The sequence below is a fragment of the Fusarium verticillioides genome, chromosome 1 (assembly GCF_000149555.1).
Source record: "Fusarium verticillioides 7600 chromosome 1, whole genome shotgun sequence".
NCBI classification, from domain to species: domain Eukaryota; kingdom Fungi; phylum Ascomycota; class Sordariomycetes; order Hypocreales; family Nectriaceae; genus Fusarium; species Fusarium verticillioides.
This window is the reverse complement of record NC_031675.1, coordinates 4342074-4359985: the sequence shown is the minus strand read 5'-3', so window position 1 is coordinate 4359985 and position 17912 is coordinate 4342074. Positions and strand designations below refer to the sequence as shown.

The 17912-nt window shown below is 48.6% G+C and overlaps 6 protein-coding genes across 6 annotated transcripts; 3 read left to right on the top strand and 3 right to left on the bottom strand.

Annotated features, from left to right (window-relative positions):
- Nucleotides 1-300: 300 nt before the first annotated feature.
- FVEG_14706 (hypothetical protein) lies at nucleotides 301-1359 on the top strand. The gene has a single exon (XM_018903674.1). It carries the CDS (start codon nucleotides 578-580, stop codon nucleotides 755-757), a length of 180 nt encoding a protein of 59 aa, XP_018742935.1. The 5' UTR covers nucleotides 301-577; the 3' UTR covers nucleotides 758-1359.
- A 736-nt stretch (nucleotides 1360-2095) lies between these two features.
- FVEG_00639 (phosphatidylinositol glycan, class P) lies at nucleotides 2096-3073 on the bottom strand. The gene has a single exon (XM_018887210.1). It carries the CDS (start codon nucleotides 2966-2968, stop codon nucleotides 2243-2245), a length of 726 nt encoding a protein of 241 aa, XP_018742936.1. The 5' UTR covers nucleotides 2969-3073; the 3' UTR covers nucleotides 2096-2242.
- Nucleotides 3074-3378: 305 nt separating this feature from the next.
- On the bottom strand, nucleotides 3379-8818 carry FVEG_14707 (hypothetical protein). Its single transcript, XM_018903675.1, has 3 exons — nucleotides 8182-8818; nucleotides 7683-8124; nucleotides 3379-7634 (listed from the first exon to the last, which is right to left on the bottom strand). Exons 1-3 carry the CDS (start codon nucleotides 8512-8514, stop codon nucleotides 3631-3633), a joined length of 4779 nt encoding a protein of 1592 aa, XP_018742937.1. The 5' UTR covers nucleotides 8515-8818; the 3' UTR covers nucleotides 3379-3630.
- A 167-nt stretch (nucleotides 8819-8985) lies between these two features.
- Nucleotides 8986-10166, top strand: FVEG_00642 (hypothetical protein). Its single transcript, XM_018887211.1, has one exon. The coding sequence runs from the start codon at nucleotides 9073-9075 to the stop codon at nucleotides 10003-10005; it is 933 nt and encodes a 310-aa protein (XP_018742938.1). The 5' UTR covers nucleotides 8986-9072; the 3' UTR covers nucleotides 10006-10166.
- Nucleotides 10031-14340, bottom strand: FVEG_00643 (hypothetical protein). The gene is made up of 3 exons (XM_018887212.1): nucleotides 13779-14340; nucleotides 12005-13718; nucleotides 10031-11915 (listed from the first exon to the last, which is right to left on the bottom strand). The coding sequence occupies exons 2-3, from the start codon at nucleotides 12208-12210 to the stop codon at nucleotides 10775-10777; spliced, it is 1347 nt and encodes a 448-aa protein (XP_018742939.1). The 5' UTR covers nucleotides 12211-13718; nucleotides 13779-14340; the 3' UTR covers nucleotides 10031-10774.
- A 2120-nt stretch (nucleotides 14341-16460) lies between these two features.
- FVEG_00644 (peptidyl-prolyl cis-trans isomerase H) lies at nucleotides 16461-17828 on the top strand. The gene is made up of 5 exons (XM_018887213.1): nucleotides 16461-16611; nucleotides 16771-16796; nucleotides 16954-17099; nucleotides 17153-17290; nucleotides 17342-17828. The coding sequence occupies exons 1-5, from the start codon at nucleotides 16574-16576 to the stop codon at nucleotides 17540-17542; spliced, it is 549 nt and encodes a 182-aa protein (XP_018742940.1). The 5' UTR covers nucleotides 16461-16573; the 3' UTR covers nucleotides 17543-17828.
- The last annotated feature ends 84 nt before the right edge of the window (nucleotides 17829-17912 follow it).

The following is a 17912-nucleotide window of genomic DNA, read 5'->3' as shown; positions in this document are numbered from 1 at the left end:
GCATGTCAGTCAGTGACTTGCATCGTGTGCATAATAGTTACGAAAGGACATAGCAAGATGCGTAACATGCATTGTATAAACCTATTCTTTTACTAACACAGGGAAATGCTATAAAAGAATTCCCAACAGTTGCATGTGGAACCGACACACTCATTCTGTTAAAGAACTCAAATGATTAGTATTGAACTACCTCATATTAATCATCACACTAATTGCTAATTTTAGTTATAAGATGGACTCGCTTACATCAAGATCTCGAGGCTTTGACATGCCATATTCTTGTATTATTCCTAGGGTAGGCAGTCGATCAATCGAGGAGCACCAGAGCACCTAGGAAGACATCCATTACATTGCATATGCTCCAATGCTTAATCACCATAACCAATACAACCGAGTCATAGTCATTTAAAGGCTCAGTCATCATTTGTAGTAGCCAGTCAGAGCTCTCTTCACCTTCAGATTACAGTCCTTAGTCATACTGCACATCCCTTCAGCCGCAGCTATATGTACCGACTCCTTACTCCCAGACTGGAGAAGTTCTTATTTATTACACAGACAGACACAGTGTATATACAACATGTCTATAAAATGCCCTGTAATAGAAGCACCCGAAGCTCGTTCCACGCCCCGAACGAAGGATGACAACGGCAGCTGGTTATCAGCCGATGGTCCATATCTCAATTACATCAAGCAGAGCTGTTCTCGACAGCCCAATCTCGAGTTGCCTGATGGACGCAACCGCGCTATCATGATGTGAGATAGACAGCATGTTCGAGCAGCAGTTCTCGAGTTGGATGGTCAAGGCAAAATGCTGTCGCCTACGGAACTCCCTCATGTTGCACAACTGAGGAATCATTTCTCTCAACTGCGAAAGTTGCGTCAAGATGGCCAAAGTCATCGGATGATCTATCTTGTCGAAGGCTTAAACACAGAAGTTATAGCACTTTTAGGTGACGAACTCCAGGTCGATCCTATGTTCTTTGTCACTCATGAGAGAACGTCGACATATCTGCGATGGCCCTATGAGCCCAATTTAGCACCGAGCTTACCTTCACTCATTGACGGGAATCGATCATTTACTGCAAGCTACTACGACATTCGAGCTCTTCGTGAAGAGTTCGGGTCGTTCAGCGTAGGATGTGCAGAATCTGGGAGAGACGCCCTGAGGACTAGGCTCGGCAAGGATTGGGAGCCTACAGTTATTCTTCACAGACAAAGTTCATTCTGGAAAACGACAATTTCTAATGAAAACGACTGGAGTAGCAAGTTAATTTATTTTCATAGTCTGAGAATAGTAAAATTGACATTCTGTAGTTTTAATCCTCTGCGATCCACCCTTTCGAAAAGCTCATATATGGCAAAAACCACAGCCAAAATCTGAGACGTGGTCGCTCGAGACTATAGAATTTTCTGCACCTCCGTTCCAAGGAGGATATGCAGATTCTATCCCCAGTCCTTGGATTGTACGGAGCAGAACATCAGGACCTTCACGGGAATGTCTATATGACGACTTGCTTCACTACTACACCGAGCTACAATGACATATCTGCCGGGCAAGCAACTCAGCTGGACATGACTGTTTTCATGAGGAAGATCATGGCGTCTCACTACATGCTTTTGATCGAATACCACGATGCGCTTCTATCGACAATGGCGTTTCCTCTACAGCGAAAAGACAATTTTGCATCTGTTCAGACAACATCCCTCGAAGCATCGTGGAGCAATATCCAACTTTTATGCAGTCGACTCAGCAGATATATCAAGCATGTTTCGCAAATAATGCTACAGTTGCACATCAAATTTGACGACCCCGTAGTTCCAACCGATTACGCACAGTGGACAGAATCCGAGTCGGATTTTCAGTACATTTATATGAGATTGCAATCTCTCAGACAAAGAGTAGAGTTTCTAAGCGAGTCGCTCACTGGAGTGACGGGCATCAATGGAGCTGCAAGGTCTATTCGTGAAGCAAAGACCATCAAAACGTTTACTATTGTCGCGCTCATTTTCATTCCTTTGTCATTCTCTACGAGTCTGTTTAGTATGTCTGAGCGGTATTTACCTGGCGAGAAGAACTTTGGGGTATTTTTTAGTGTGTCGTTACCACTCTTGGTCTTCATTTTTGCTGTTATACTATTGTTTGATCTGGGATACGATGCGAATAGTAGTTGGACGTTCAAGACATTCACAACCAGACCATGGAGGTCATGATCCTAAGCATGTTGCGAATAAACAAAAACTGTCAGATCTCATCATCGGCATACATATCTTCACCGTCCTCTCTTCCCTCTCCATACAAAACCTCACAAACACCAGCCAGCGGAATATCCATCACCGCATCCGTTCCCTCGCTCCAAATCTCTCTCCATCTCAATCTCCCGTCTCCATGCACCTTTCTCTCCCTATTGCGACTCCCCCTTAATCTTCCCTTCGCATCAATCTCCGCCAGCTTTCCCGCCCCATCAACGACAGTCTCAACACTCGATAGTGGCACTGTCAACATCTCTGTGTTGAACGCAGCGAGGGCTACGTAGATGTAAACCACTGTCATGACGATAAAAGCCGGTATGGCGAGCGCCCACCATCGGTTGGGATAGTAGTATATTCCCAGGGCGTGCAGAAACGGTGAAGGGAGATAGCCCCAGAGGAGGTAAATGAGGAATGTCAGACTACTGAAGAGATACAGCACAAATCCGTAGTATTCGTACGTCGGCACCTTTGGCGCGGCTCTAGGTACAGGCGCGATTGCATCGTCATCAGATGCGTCTGGTGTTGTTGGCCGTGAAGGGCGTAGAAGAGATGTGAGTGAGGGTGAAGGGGGCAAAGGCGTTGGAGGTCGCCCATAAAACGGAGGCGCAAACAGATTCTGCGACAACTGCCGTGGGGGAGAATCTTCGTCTTCCCCGGAAGAACTGGCCGATTGAGCGTCTGCGAGGATATCGTCCTCGTCATCTGAGCTGAGTGACATGCCGATTGTGAATTGTCTGTTTCTGTATGAAGAGTGTGGTTTGAAGTGTGTCAAAAGTTGAGTTTCAGGGCAATGTGACAACGTCACTCAGTCAAGCTTAGGCCAGGTACCCGCTACAACGGCGCTGTTCTAGTGCCTCGTCCAGGGGAGCTAAGGTAGGGAGGAAAGAAAACTCAGGACCTTGATCCTAAGTGATAACAAGGCTTAGGTAAATTTAGGATACCTTTATTAGGTAAGTTTAGGATTAGGATATCTTTCGCTGAGTTTATTTTCTATACCTTACCCTTTATCAACGCCTGGTGTTTCTTGCTCCTGAGGCCCGTCTAGTACGTTCAAGCTTCCCGAAGGCTTATCCGCACCACCTAAAACGATAAGCGACTGAACTGAACATAACTGAAAGAATTATAATAGGACTGATGAATAGGTAGTTTATGGTCTGGATTATTTATTGATTAGATCTGATTGAATCCACTATCTCATCAGGGTAACACCCAGTACTCATTTACCCATAGCTGCCACTCGAGCTCGGCCACCCCTCTTTCCGCTACACTCACTCTGTTAAGCTATTTCCAAGAGTCGTCATCATTAATCCACATCTTTGATATCTAACTATGTCATACACTTTGTACAAAAGAGTCCTCTCTTGAAGAAAACTTGAAGTCTCACCCATCAATAGGGCATCTATACTCTCTCTCAACAACGCCTCCCACTCCATTCTGCTGCCTTTCTTGCAACTCATCCAGGCAGCTCTGGTGATATATGTGCCGGCAAGCTAGTACCACCAAAGGCCCCATAGGCTTGTCCTTATTACTGCCCATGCCACTGTTGGCGTTTGTCTCGATGAGCATGCTCGACGGTCTCGTGTCGATCCCCTTACCCTTGGCCTTGAGCTCCGTTTCGCCATCACCACCCTTGGCGCGCTCCGCTGCGTTGGCTTGCCTTTCTTTCCTTCTCTTTTCTTCAATAGCCTGTTTGTCCTCCCAGGCCTCGAAGACTGCCGTTCCAGCGACTCCAGGTCCCCATACTCTTCGGCTGCATGCTTCACACGTTGATCCTCTTGGGCGCCATCCCCTTTGACGAAGTTCGACTGATTGATTGACGTTGACGAATAGACTGCGCTCTAACAGGCGATTCGATAGCTTGAGGATGGACTCCTCATACGCATACGCCGAGAAGATGGACGCCAATACACCTCGCAGATCTGCCAAGTTTGGGGATGACGCAGCCGCTTGTGTCAAGAACGCCCTGAGAATGCGCAGAAAAGACAGGCTGGAACCAGCATTTGAGACCAGCTTCGACCCCGACAGAGATGTCGTCTGGCTGGATGTCGTTGTAAGCAGCGCCGTGAATGTGTGCTGAACCAGCGAGCGAAGAAGAGCCACTAGCTTCTCCTCATCAAACTCGTCGTCGCTGATATTCTGCTCAGCAGCAGCGCTGAGAGCAGGTGACAATGTCTTGGTGATTTGTACACACGTGTCGATCAGACTCAGCCATAAAGCCTCGTCCGGTGACAGTGCCTCAGTTGCCGATTTCGGGCTCTTCTGTACCAATTTCGACTGCTTAGTTGATGATTTAGCCTGGCCTCGACATAACCATATGCCAACATGAACATACTTCTGAAGAGCTTCGAGAAGATCCTCAGCGGCGTACCCAAGACTTGGCCCTGAATGCTGTTCCTCAGCACCTGTCAACAGTCCATGCATTGCGGACTCCAAGGTCTTGAGATGCTTGACAAGTCGTTCCATAGCGTCCTTGACTTGGCCTTCCCGAGCCATCAACACAACGGCCGCATCAATCACACCAGTCTCCTCCATCGTTGGCAGCAGCTTTTCAAGCCTCAAGTCAGTTGACTGCACAAGACCAACGTAATCAGATACATGAGACGGATCAAATTTGCACATGAGCTGCACATAACGTTCAACCAAGTCACGAGCGGCCACCAGCTTGTGATCTGCTGTTGGCTCCTCTGGCTCCAGCAATGTCTTGAGATATGTGTGTTGTAGGTCTGATGCATTCTCGGCAGAGTTGATCATGTGCTGGTGTAGCTCCAAGCCCTGCTCTACTAGAGTCTTCGCAGTTAATGCGGCATCAAGTTCAAGTAATCCTCGTGCATGTTCCTTAACGACAAGAAGTACTTCCTGAAACTGACGTCCAGTCAGCCCTGAGTGAGGTCGCAGGCATTCGCCGAGGCAGTCGAAAACCAACTCTTGGTCTTCCGGGTCCTCAAAATACGTCTGGATCAGATTTCCATACTGTTTATCTGTCTTGTATATGCGTTTCAGGATACGGTAGAACCCTGCCTTCTTGAACAACGGCATCAAGTCAGGCATGTCTGACGGATGATAGACGGAGAGTAAATATTCAGCGCTGAGCTGTGCATCCTCAGCCAGGTCGAGGCCTGGGTAATTGCACAGACCAGTCAAGACGCGCGAGAGTGTTGTGCCTGAAAATAGAAGATATTGTGGGAACTTTGGAAGGTTCCGCGCAATAAACATGTCCAGGTAGATAGTATCCTCAGGGGCAAAGTCGTTTGGATTCATGACATCCAGCAAGATAGAGAGAACATATTGCCGGTTTATGGTCTGGCCAAAGATCTGTTCTTCCGGCATGTCTCCCCTGGAACCGTTCATGTGTTGATCGGTGGAGTCATTCAGGAAAGGGTCCTCGAATGCCTCGTTCAACGCGCTAAGAAAGCTGGGGGCGTCCAATTTGAGAATCATGCGAAGGTAGGGAAACGATGGCTGCGACTCAGAGTTGGGGATGGTACGAAACTCGTTCCCACTACCTTTGGGCCAGGTTATAGTTCTTCCGGAAAAGAAAAACCAGTAAATCTCAGATTTAGCTTTGGTAGCCATCTCTTCACTCATCGCTTCATCGTTTGGATACACTCTACCAGTTAGAGTGTAAGACAAATATGGGAAAATCTTGAAGGCATTGATGCTGAAAAAGTCATCTGCTGGATTGTTTGCCGTGAAGTCCCCATCAACCATGAGGGGTATTAACAGAGACAGAAGATCAATCATGGGAGTGATATAATCACCAAGTGCCTGGTTCCAAACGTAGATCAGAGCATCGTACAAGCTGTGTTGCTTGCACAGCAATGTTATCTGATCAAGGTCCAGTGTCGCTGTCTCCATGTGGCAGATCATTTCCTCAAGTCTACTCTCCCACCCTCGACTGACGTAGTGCTGGACTAAATCTTTCACAACAGTTGGAGGCACCATCGTGGTGGTCTTCTCGAGGATACATGGTTCGAGACACTCAAGAAATATGCCTCCAATATCAGCATCCTCGTACCAGTCATACATGTCCTCGAAGAGGAAGTCCTGGTTGTCGACGGCTTGACAAGCTGTGAAACAGGTCTCTGCTAATTGCTTCATGTGCTCATCATCGTAGCTCTCGGGATCCTTCTGACGCTGACCAAAAGCATACTTCAAAGAGGCACTGATGATCTCCATAATCTTGTCACGAACCATAGTGTGACGTAATGAAGGATCTTCGGGCAATCCAACGGTGAGCTTGTCCGCGTCGCCAGTATAGTAAGAAGTGGCGAGCTGAATAGCGCCTAGATAGTCGCCATTTTCCATCATAGCAATAAGTCTGTCGGCCCAATTTGACAATGCGCCAATTGAGACTTCATTGAAGCCAAGGATAAATATCCTCCCCTTGTACGCTTTGAAGCTCATGTAGAAAGCATCAGCTACGACGCCATGCATCGAGGAATCGGTCTCATCAAGTTGTTCCACAAGAGTGTGCAGCTGCTCCGAGAACAGGTCTGCGTGGTATATGTACTTTTGTACAAGATCGAAGCCCTCTGTCATGCGCATGCTCCTGTCTTCAAGTACGATCATTCTCTGAGATATCGTAAGCACCGCTAGTACTGAACGGCTGAGCCATTGCACAGCAACAATCGCTTCTTCGCACTTCCACCTGCTTCGTGCCTTGAATCTGTACGATGCAGGTTGGTCCTTATCTTCACGGGGATACTCGTCTACATCCAGCACTGTCAAGATATTGGACCAACAGTACGCAAGCTTCACTTTCGAAATGTCGCTGCCAGTCTGAATGTCAGGAACCTTCAGTTTTACTGCTGGGAACCATGCTAAACAGCCTGTCATCGCGCTGTGAGGGGGAACATCCTTAGGCCGCGCTGACTTGTGTTGAGTCTGGGCCACTGGCGTGGTTGACACGATAACAAGAAGATACGGTGTCAGCATAGCTGTCAATCCTAGGGTGTCTGTTGAGCACTCAACATTGCCCAGAGGTAGAGGTGCAAAGGCAAGAACGGTGCTAGGCTTGACCATCTTCCCCGGAGGCATTGGCGCATCCGGATATCGACCAAGAATCCGATGGGTTTTCACGGTTCGCCCAAGTGCACCAGTTCCTCTAGTCGCTAGGTGCGAGAAAGCCATGCCCTTGTTATCAGCTGAAACAAGGGCTGTATGGCGGGTCCCTAAGAACCCAAGGTGAATGATAGCAACATCAGGGACATGTCCATCTACCGTGCGATTTCGGAGCTGCGATGGCTCCAAATGTGGTATTGTTAGGAAAGGTCTCGAGGCACGGCCTGTATCCCAGGTAAAGATATTACCACTCGCATGTCCTCCTGCAATTGTAGTATGATCTGCGGATATCGCTATAGCAGTGATTGGCCCAGATTCGACAGCTGAACCATGTCAGTTCCATGCAGCGCAGCGAGCGGATTGTAACCTACCCTTTGTCCCTGGACCAATAATCATTTTGAGATTTTGGTTATAATCGAACACTAATATGATACCTTTGGACGTTCCAAGCACTATCGTTGCTGATACAGCGAGACAAGTTGGGGATCCAAAGTTTCGTTTCCCTGCCTCAGAGAATGCATGACCATTGAGCTTCCGTAGCTTTGTCCAACGAACCACCTCCCATGGCGGCGTGGGTGTCTCTAGGTCAGCTTGGTCGATGAGGAATTGCGAACTTAAGGAAACGTTACGGCTATGGCTTGAAAGAAAAGGAAATGCCGGAGACGATGAGCGAGGTGTATTAATTGCCGAAGAGGAGATTCGCGACTGGAATCGGCGATCGAAAGGTCGAAAAGATGGTGAGGGACTGCTGAGGCCGGGACGGGAGGCCACAGACGGGAGAATGCTGCTTCCAGGAGAGGAGACAAATGATCCCTGTGGGAGGTTAGAACGTTAGACTATGGCTCCAGATCCTGGAATTGGTGCTCCTACTTGAATAGATGGCGTATCGTCAGGTCCCGACAAGACCGAATCTATTGGGCTACCAGCACGCTTTGGTAGACCATGTAAAGAGCTTCCACCCAAAGAGCTCACATCCGAACTATCCTGATGATGCTGCTGCATGATCTCGCGATATCTATTCGTAACGGATCCGTTTCCTATAGGAACCGGTGTAAGATGACGGTCGGGCCCGTCACAGTCCTCGAGTAAACCATCAGCACCAGCATCCACATCAGTACCTGCTACCGTAGGCGCATCATTTATCGTGTCGCCATTGTCCAAGCCCACGTCTCCCGTGAGCGACAAATCTTCTGAATCGGCCATTGCGCTCTGGATTCCATCACTGCATGCGCAAGCACTACCGCGTTGAGATCATGGCACTGCGGGAGTAAAGCTGCAGATTGGCGATATAGCAACACTGTTGATGGAGCTCAGTCAATGTATAAGATGAACCAGGTCGGAGGGGCAACGGAAAAACGTGGAAAAGTTGCCTGTTCTGGTATAATTAGGCTTTCGAATGCCTTCGAAGGCTTGGCTCTTCAATCGATTCGCGTTGCAAAAGATGGGAATTAAAAAGGTATGGATTGCGCAAACGAAGCTATGGTGAGCTACGTAGGTAGGTAAGTCAGTAGTTCGTTCGTTACGCAGCCCCATCTTTTGGAGGTTGGCAGCGGCGCAGCGAATGCACATGCCAAGCCCCAGCCCACTCCAGGTCCATGTGCGGGCCGTTGGATTCTCCGGGCTGCGCTGTGACGTCTGTTACCGATGGGACGTCGCATTTGCGACGAGTTCCACCTTGAATCGAAGCTTTAAATGCTACACCCCTCGCAATAAACATACTGAAACACTGGAACCGAACGTCATTCGTAAATCATACTCGAAATGTCTTCGATTGGGCCTCAGTTGCCGCCGCATCTATCGAAACGGAAACGTACCTCTGATAATGAAGAATCAAACTCCAGCAAACATCGCCGTAGCGAATCTCCAGCAAAGAATACAGATGAGATTGACCTAGAAGACTCGGACGATGATTATGGTCCCAGTGCACCTTTATCGCCCAAAGCACCCACCGGCCCAGCTTTGCCAACGTCGAATCAGGACGAGATAGATCTCGAGTCTGATTCCGAATCTGACACAAGCCCAGCACCACCAAAGCCCACCGTTGGGCCTGCACCACCTCCTGCCGACATCTCACAACGCCCAGCAGCATCTCCCGACTCAGATTCAGACTCCGAAGACGATTACGGCCCTGCACTTCCAGGCTCAGCCAAAGCGAACAAACCCACGATAGGACCACAGCTTCCATCCGCTGAACCAGCAGCCAAGCGCGACTCGTGGATGCTTGCACCCCCTACGGCATCGGGTTACTCAGAGCGCGACCCAACCAAGATGCGCAATCGTAAATTCGCTTCCAAGCCAGCGTCGTCGTCTGGTCCCTCGACTGTGTCGACAATATGGACTGAAACCCCTGAAGAGAAACTGAAGAGACTACATGACTCGGTACTAGGACGTGCCGACAAAAACACAGACACAGCACCGAAGCCAGGGAAGTCTCAGGAAGAGGAGGAACGGAATCGCAGAATTGCAGCAAACATTGAATCTCAACGAGGTAAAAGTCTATACGCTGAGCATCAAGGGCGACGAGAAAAGGAAGGTAAAAAGGTTGAGGAAGAGGAGGATGATCCCAGTAAGCGGGGATTCGACCGAGAAAAGGATATGGCTCTGGGTGGGAAGATTGGCACCGCGCAAAGGAGAGAGTTGATGAATAAGGCTGCTGATTTTGGTGGCAGATTTTCAAAGGGGTCTTTCCTCTAGCATACAAACGATAGATCTATGAGATTCCAAGACAAGAAATTAGATCAATACTTTACGTTGATGAAACTCCTGAAGCGCAGTTCTTCGACCAGTTTTCTACAGCAATCACCTTAATACTAGATAATTGAATCAAAGCTTTTTTACGAAATGCGAAACGGCCAGCCATATTCAACCATCAGAGACGATGTTTCAATGACGCAAATAACCTATGACTTAGCTTTCATCTCCATCATTCACCATCCCTGGGTACGTAGTCAGGAGCAGAGTGTGTATGCAGATGGAACAAATATTCTATTGCGCCATCTAACTATCAAAGACCCAGAACCCATAAACTCCGCCGCTCCGTTCCCGTCCAGCTAAAAGCCATGTTTTCTAGCCCAATGCAAATACAATAGCTGTCTTACAGATAGACAATCCCCAAAGAGTACTGGCAATTCCTCCCTTCGCGCTACCGACGCCATCCTTGCCTTCATGGCCTGCGAAGCATGATACGACCACGCACGCCGCCTCAGGGGTATATATGGCTCGCCGAGCCTATACGTCCTTTGTCACTGTCACCCGGATATACAGCTTATCAACCTGCTGTCGCCCCACTTATATGTCATGCGGTATAGAATAAATGCTGTGTCGTCAAAAGTCAATTCCTTTATGATTTCGAGATTCGTGACGGTTGTGCCCAGTACCTCATGCTGGGAGAAAATGAGAGAAAACCATCGCTAAAAAAAACAGTCGCATACTTTATATAAGAATAAAGGTCAGGTTCACATCATTACGTGGAAGCTGGTGTGCGGTTTGCCGCTTCAAGTTGTGATGGTGTTACAGTCTCAGAACCATTCTGGATATCTTGTGCTTGTCGCCTTCGGCCGAAACGCAGAGCACCTCGAACAGACGACAAGACACCACCATTTGATGTTTGGGTAACTTCTGGTGCTTGGTGAGCCTGTTCCGGCTGTTGGACAGGTTCCTGCTCAGCTGCAGCGTCTCCCGTTCGACGTCGTCGACTGGCGGGGGCCGAATTTTCGTTGCGACCACTGCGGGGACCCCTGATCCATGCAGAGCGGATCGCGGCAGGGAGACCAAAGCGTGGGTTATTCCGAGGATCAAAGCTTGAACCGTTGTTGACACCAGCTTCGTTGGCAGCATCAGGAGCCGGTCGAGGCTTAGGAACATAATAGTCGGCCTTGCAAAGCGGGCAGCAAGCTCGTCGACTTGTCAGCCAAGGGTCAACACAGACGGCATGGAAAGCATGGCCGCAAGTCAATCCGCGAACGTCGTCATCGTCTTCCAGTGTGTCAATGCAAATAGCACATGTATCACCAGGGTTCTCGAGGCACTCGGGTGGCAGAGCGCCATCAATGTGGTCATCCTCGTCATCGGTCTCCTCACTAGAGATTCGCTGAAGTCGGTTATTGTTTGCTGTCTGTTCGGTTGAGGTTTGGCCTTCAGTTGTCTTGGCTATATCTTTTGGCTTCTCGGTCTCGGGTACAACAGCTGTGGCGGTAATTTCGGGTGCCGATACTTCGGGGGCATTGCTTGCTCCCGTTGTCTCTCCCTGCCCTTTCGTCTTTGGTACGGTGGTTGCCAGTTGCTCGTCGGTCGAATCGCGTACCTTTGCTGAAAAGTCTGGCACAATCCCATCCGCCTCTCGAATACTGTTAGGTCGAGTAGGAGGTGCAGAAACGCCTCCAGTTGTTGGAAGGCCCTCCTTTGCGCGATCGGAAACCCATGTTTTGTACTTCATCATCGGGAACTTATCGTTGACTTCGTCCATAGTCATCAACTTCTTCTCGCGGCGTCTGCGATGAGGTCGGGGCATGTTTTCAAGTGTGATAGGTTCGCCATCTTCATTCATTCGCATTTGTCGATTTCGAGCGTTGTAACGAAAGCAGTATTTAACACCAACGATGATCCTAGAATAGTCTGTTAGAGCCTTTTCAAGATGTGGCCCAGCCATCGCCATTGGACGAGGCCAGATATAGGTGTGTAAGCCAAGTCTCACCATAAGTTTGTGAAGACAACACCGAAACCTAGAGCAACAAAGAAGAGAAGAGGGGAATTCGACCCGCCTCCGTTGTCTTTCTTCTCATTTCCGCTGTCTGTCGTCTCAGCAGCTGCTTGAGAGGTCGTCGATGAGGGATCTTCCGCGGCGGCAGCGCGAATGACGACATGAGTGACCTCGGTCAGAATTTGATGAACGGCGACCATGTTTGCTTCCGGGCAGTTTCCAGAACAAATGCTGAGCAGTGTGAGGCTGGCTCGAATTAACTCGCGGGCTTCCGTGCGGGTACCATGGACTGTTCAAAGGACAAACGCTCGCAGAGGCGGCAAATAATGCACGGGTGAAGGCAATTAAAGTTAATAATTGCCAACCTTCAGCAATCGCCTTCTGAATGCAGAAAAAGCGATGTCTTTGATATGAATCTCCCTTTCTTCACGGAAGTAGGAGAACCTAGTTACTCGACTTAAGCGAGTAGTTGGTGAGATGAGAATAACCAGGAGGGCGAAGGTGGAGTGGCAGAACAGGCAAGGCAAGGCAAGAGAAGAGACAGATCCAACGGCAGGTGCGAAAGTGGCCGCGTAAAGGATAAAAAGAGAAGGAAGGGGCCCAAAGGAATGGGGACGGGGCCAGCGAAACCGGGCCGGGGACCAGCGACATATGGTGATTGGTTGTGCCAATGTAGTGGGTGGAGCTCAAGCCGTGAGGGGCACTGTGAGCCGGTACCTATAGTTGCAAAACTTAGACCACTTTGAGGGCTAGAGGCTAAAAAGACACGGCGCGGACTGGAGAAATCCTGGAGAGGCCCTGGCTACTACTGCTCTGCGCTGAAGCTAGTAGAGGTGGATAGAGCAGGATGTGCTGAAAGAGGGAGGTCGCTGGCGGTTCCAATTGGAGTAGAGGGCGTTGACAGGGGGGTTCAGCGGGTGGAACTGACGGGGTGATTTGTCTGTGGCTGGAACGACGATTGAGTGAGTTGGTGTGCTGAGTTTTGAGTGTGAGGTTGGCGTTTTGGGGGTGATGGGGGGAGGTGGTTGGTCGGAAAGATTACCCGTTTAGAGGATTACGAGACGCTCGATAGATATCGCGTGTGATTGTCTTGAGTTGGAAGATCCTCAACGGTTGTGAGTTAAATGAGCATAGACTTGGCCTGAATCAAGACGTGCGACAATTGAAGAGATATATGAGGTAGGTAGTTGTTGGATAACCACGAGATAATGAGTAAAGTTCTAAAGCTCAAAAGTCATTGGGACACCAGCGTTTAAGAGGAACTGTATGTCTGAAAATATCGTAACTGAGAGATCTATAAGGGTCCAGAGGTCAACGGAGGCATCCGTCAATAAACCTTGCCTTGTTGCATTTACAATACAACAAGCAGTTCTGTTCCGCATTCGCGGGCGTATTAAATGCAGTACGCTTGCTTCACCCTGTCGCTCAAATCCGTAGGTGATCCGTGGCGCAGTCCGCGGGGGACGAGGAAATCTTAAGACAGAAGCCCAGTACTTGGGTGTCACAGGGCGTCATTCAAGCGCACGGGGACTCTGACCAGGGGTTCCTCTGAGCTCTTGGGCTTTGTTCATTTTTGGGAATCTGGGTCAGATTTTTCCTTGTCTCATGAGACAGGGCAAGTTTCTGAGACGGGATGACAAGATTAACCATTACCAAGAGTCTGGAAGCCTGGTTACATTTAACAGATCCGACTCACGTTACGGTTTTACTTTAAGCATCCTGTCAGTTCTACTCAAGTCTAAATCAAACTTCAGATACAGTCACTCACTATAGGTAGTTCACTGCTGACACTAATTTTAACAGTTAGTAGTTTATTGCCAACTATCAAACTTTCGCCACAGTAACATGCCGTTCGCAAATTTCCGAGTCACCGGTTTACACCGTTGAAGCTTTACATATCTAATAATCAAGGCATATTCGGTAATGGCTTCAGCCGCTTTCTCCGAAGGTTTTGTTTGTTTATGATTGGATTCTTTTTGCTTGCTTTTGGAGGCCCAAAACTTTCGGCCGGATATCGACAAGCATCACAGCGCCTCCCACCGAAACGGCTCCACTTGTTGCCGACTCAATTCGTCTCAAGCCCGGCCCGCATCGCGGAGCTCCTTGTCTGAACCGCTCCACTAAGATCGTCATCGGAAAAAAGAGGGATAGTAATTAATGCGAAAATGTTTAAAGAAAACCACCCTTTGAAAGGTTTCGAGGTAATAAAATAGGACAAAAAAGGGGGGGGCAAGGTTGTTGACAGGTGATGATGTTGAGACTGTCAGCTGTGGCCTCGGCCTCGGCCTAGGTGGTCTGGACAAGCGGCACAGCTCAGCCGTCCACATACGATTAGTAGGGGACGCATTCAATATCTTGCTTGGCCTTACTGTGGCTGAAAGTGCATATAGAGTTCATGTTGCCTGCGAATACGCGGTGGCTCTATACATAAGCCCAGGTTTCACGGTGAATCCGGTAATGTCAATTCGCCTGTAGCTTATTATCATAAAAAACAACAACTCAATTCGAATGGCGATGTTCCTGCAGTAGGGAAGTGGCATTGTACGACACAACCTTCGATCGGATGGCTCTCATGCAATCGTTAACCCATCACAGGCCTCCAATACAGGCCTCGGGTGACAGCTGTCTCAAGACTGCCCAGGGATACGACAATCTTTAAACAAACAAGTGAATATCAAAACAAGACGGTTTGATAATACGACAAGACTTATTGAAGCAACCTCCAGCGATGCTGAAACACTTCCAAGATGTACAACACCAAGAGAGAGGCTGACATGTACACTACAGTGCACCATGTTAAGCTCTCACACGGCTCCCTAGCGTCGATTTGACTTGTGTGGGTAGTGCTTTTGGGATGGTCTGACAGGGATAATGTGCTGCACCCCGTCCTCTCTGGCGGGTCTTGGCTTACTGGCTATCGTCTTGGCTTGTGGCGATTGGATTCTAAATGCCTCGCTGTGATGCATTAACGCTCTGACAGGAAGAAGGTCAGCGGGGTTTGAGCCTCAAACAACCGGAATCTGCGGGAGGCTCGGCTGCAACGGGTTCGTTGGTTGTCTTTTTGTTTTTTTTACCTCAATTTTCAATCGTTGAAGAAGAAGTTTCTTGTGTCCTCGTGCCCGACACCTCGTCATGGTTTATCAGGTCATTGCTTCGTGTGTGTTCCGCGCATCCCGGTAGTTAGTTGGTGCTTGGTTCTTTATGGGGCTATGACGCAGTCACTGAAACGTTAAAGAATAGGCCTCAAGACAGTTGTGCATGCCTTGTCGAACACCAAAGCAGAAGCCAAAGATCCACGTACTGGAAGATCTTCGCTTGTTAACGTTACTTGCTAAAACCCGGAACTCTCCAGCATCAAAGAATAATCAACTACCGAGATGGAGGGATGTCGTCGTCAATACCAGGCTGTGCAAATATATCCCATGGAGATGCGTTGATTCTGTCAAGGTGAATTACAAATACCAGAGTCTATGATGTCTACACCATGAAGCTATGTTGTCTTGGCTCTCGTTCTTAACATCGACTGCATAGCAATCGCCATCAGTGACATGTTTGTCAAATCATACTGATATGCCCAAGACCTCCCCGTCAGTATATCTCGAGTCCTTTCCGCTTGTGCCAAATCACGGCGGATGGATGGATGGACCCTGACTCTTGCTGCATGAGCATCGATATCCTTAGTCAGACGTTTTGACGATCAGAACGTTCCCAACGATTTGGCTTGTTCGGAAGCTTTTGACGAGATGCACACTAAATTACATGTGCTTTGACGAATCAGTGATGAGCACAGGTAGACTTCAGCCATCGATCTTAGGGTAACGGCCTTGCCATTACTGGCTTTCTAGGATCCTGGGTGATGCTTAGCTTGAGAATTATTGATATAGAAGTCTGAGCTGTGATATTCTGATTGTTCGAACCTGAGGTCTATAAATTAGATAGACACATCAAATATCAGAAAAGATCATTCAATTTGAAGAATTTACATTGATGAATCCATTTCACTGCCCCTCAGCTGTCGTGATTCTTTCACTTGGCTTGGGCTTGGCTCTGGCGTACCGGGAAGGCGTCGAATGGCTTCATAGACCTGATAAACCCCGGATGCTGCCCCCGCTTTGCTTAGTTGATGGCCTGGTCGAGATGCATCATGGGGTATTCTAGCGGAGATGTGGTGTTAGATCTGGATCCGAGCCCAAAGATGTACGATACTTTTGAAAATGAGCATTTTCAATGCTTTGTCTTGTCTCAGTGTTGACTGCTGCAGTCGTGAAAAGGATTTACTCGGGTAAAGAATAACCTGAAAGCATTAGAGCAACGATAGAAACCGAAAGAGCCTGGCTGAACACCTTATCGTTCCTTCTCGAGCTGATCAACCAATCGTAGATCCCCAACCTTCCTCCACACTGACTTCCACTGCTAACTGGGACCTTAGACAGCTCCACACTAACTAACATTAAAACACAGCGAGAAACAGGCCGCCCGATTAACGCTGCATTTCATCACACCGCCTAAAACATCTTGACAAAAACGTATAAACAACTTGGAATAATCACACAATACCTCAAAATGCCTCCTACAAAGCTCCCCGAGTCCGGAAATCCTCTGTAAGTCCCTTCAGGCCTCTCAGAATAGAGTGGCGGTGCATTATACTTCAACCCTGGTGATTCGGGGTGGAGAGACGATGCACCTCGCAGCGCAGTTTTGAGTCAGCTCCCCAATAGAAGAGGGTGTGTGTGGGCTGACCTTTGCCTGGTTGTTTATAGTGTCTTTCTTGACATTACTCTCGGAGGTTAGTCTTCCCGGGCGCTCTCCGAAGACGGAGCATATCGCTGCCGAAAGTGAGGCTATTCCCAGTGATCTGCGGAACAGGCCGTGAAGACCCAGTCGATATCATTGTTGGCTACGGGCAATCAATCAATTGTTTCTACTCAAACTAACAACATTAGGTGAACCTCTTGGACGCATCCAGATCGAACTCTTCAAGGATGTTGTACCAAAGACTGCTGAGAACTTCCGCCAGTTCTGCACCGGCGAGAGCAAGAACAGCGCCGGTCGTCCTCAGGGTTACAAGGGCTCCAAGTTCCACCGCATAGTGAGTCTCGTATCTCCGATGACAAGTGCAATCATGGACTAACTTGAGAACAGATCCCAAATTTCATGTGCCAAGGTGGTGACTTTCTCAATAACGATGGTTCAGGATCGACCTGCATTTGGGGCTACAAGAGCTTTGAAGACGAGAACTTCACTCTCAAACATGATCAGCCTGGCCTCTTATCCATGGCTGTGCGTGATATACCCGCTGCTTCCACGGAATCGTCACTGACAGATTAATAGAACGCTGGACCCAATACCAATGGTTCTCAATTCTTCATCACAACTGTTCCCACCCCTTTCCTCGATAACAAGCACGTCGTCTTTGGTAAGGTCGTCGACGGTATGGACGTGGTTAAGAAGATGGAGGCTACCAAAACTGGCTATGCTGCCCCGGATAGACCGAACCTCGACGTAGTCATCTCCCAATGTGGTGAAATGTAAACGTTCATGGTGCTGCCGGCTTTGTAGAGTGTCTCTTATTGGAAACCATAGGAAGATACGGGACGATAGAAGACGATCTGGTGCTGAGCAGGCCGAGATATAGATCAGTAGAGTTACCATCCCGAATTCACATCTGGATGCGCCCCTGGCTCGGCGCTTTTCATGTCTTTCTTTGTTACACTCGTGTCTCCCGAGGTAAATTACATGCAGCTTGTATAACAGAAGTTGGACCTGGAGAATCCTAAGACACAGAGAGTGTAGGAAATCAAGGATAACTTTCCAAACTATCTGCCGTGAAACCATTGGTTACAGGACCAAGTTGACGATATGCTGGTGAAACAGCCTCAAAGCCTCCCAGATCGACTCTCAC